The sequence below is a fragment of the Naegleria gruberi genome, assembly GCF_000004985.1.
Source record: "Naegleria gruberi genomic scaffold NAEGRscaffold_161, whole genome shotgun sequence".
Classification (NCBI taxonomy): domain Eukaryota; phylum Heterolobosea; class Eutetramitea; order Acrasida; family Naegleriidae; genus Naegleria; species Naegleria gruberi.
In genome coordinates this window covers 12,369-13,277 of record NW_003163175.1, presented here as the reverse complement: position 1 = coordinate 13,277, position 909 = coordinate 12,369, and the positions used below count along the sequence as shown (strand labels likewise).

General features: G+C 31.1%; 1 protein-coding gene across 1 annotated transcript in view; it reads left to right on the top strand.

Annotated features, from left to right (window-relative positions):
* Window positions 1–272: 272 nt before the first annotated feature.
* Window positions 273–909, top strand: part of NAEGRDRAFT_76458 (uncharacterized protein) — a gene marked incomplete at both ends in the record, with an annotated part of 4,085 nt that continues 3,448 nt past the window's right edge. Inside the window, one exon of the mRNA XM_002668581.1 lies at window positions 273–873. Within this exon, the coding sequence (XP_002668627.1) occupies window positions 273–873 (601 nt within the window). The remainder of the gene's footprint in view (window positions 874–909) is intronic.

The following is a 909-nucleotide window of genomic DNA, read 5'->3' as shown; positions in this document are numbered from 1 at the left end:
TTCTTAAGTCGTGGTGCTATTCACTTGTTGAATGTCTTCTAAGGCTGGTTGTTCCATATAGCTGGTGTCACGAACATTTAAAAGACATAATCAACTGATTTGATTAATCTTTTAATTCAGCTTGTTGATTCTCAATCTTTTTGTTAATTGTTATTTGATTGGATGTTTCTTAATATTTTCTTCAAATTTTTAACAATTTATACTTTATAAAATTATAATTCACTTTCCATTCAATTTAAATATTAAATATTATTAAAAATAATTAAAAAAAAATGTCAAATTCTTCATCCAATGAAATCCAACCACACGTTCAAGCCATTTCCAATCTTTCCGATAGAATCGCATCCACAATAACATCTCTTGAGAATCATGTAAATGATCATCTCTCCAAGGAACAATTAATTTCCATATTTTTCCATGATGAATCCGAGTATCAGTCCTCAACTTTGCAATATACGGCTCCTTTCAAGGCTACAATTAGAATTTGTACACCTCCTAACGATCAAGAATCTTGTATTATTAATTCATCGGAAGAGTTTCATCTCTATGTGATGAGTGAGCACTTGTTATTGTTTAATATGGTACATGCTTACAAGATTCACTTTTCTGATATTCTAATGCATGGTGTTCAGAAACAACCACAAATTTGTATGTATTGTCAATTGGCTTGTGATACTGGAGTTGCCAAAGATGAAAAGGATGAATCACAAATGGATGAAGATGATGATGAAGGATTTGAAAGTGTTTGTGAAATGATTATTCAATTGCAAGTTCAATCATCAGCTTTGGAACAAATTTATAATCAAATGTATCAGGCCTTTTCGAGAGCTGCTGAAAATGTACCTCTCTCTGATATGCAAGATGATGATGAAAGTGGTAATTCCATTAAATTTGATCCAAAATCATGGA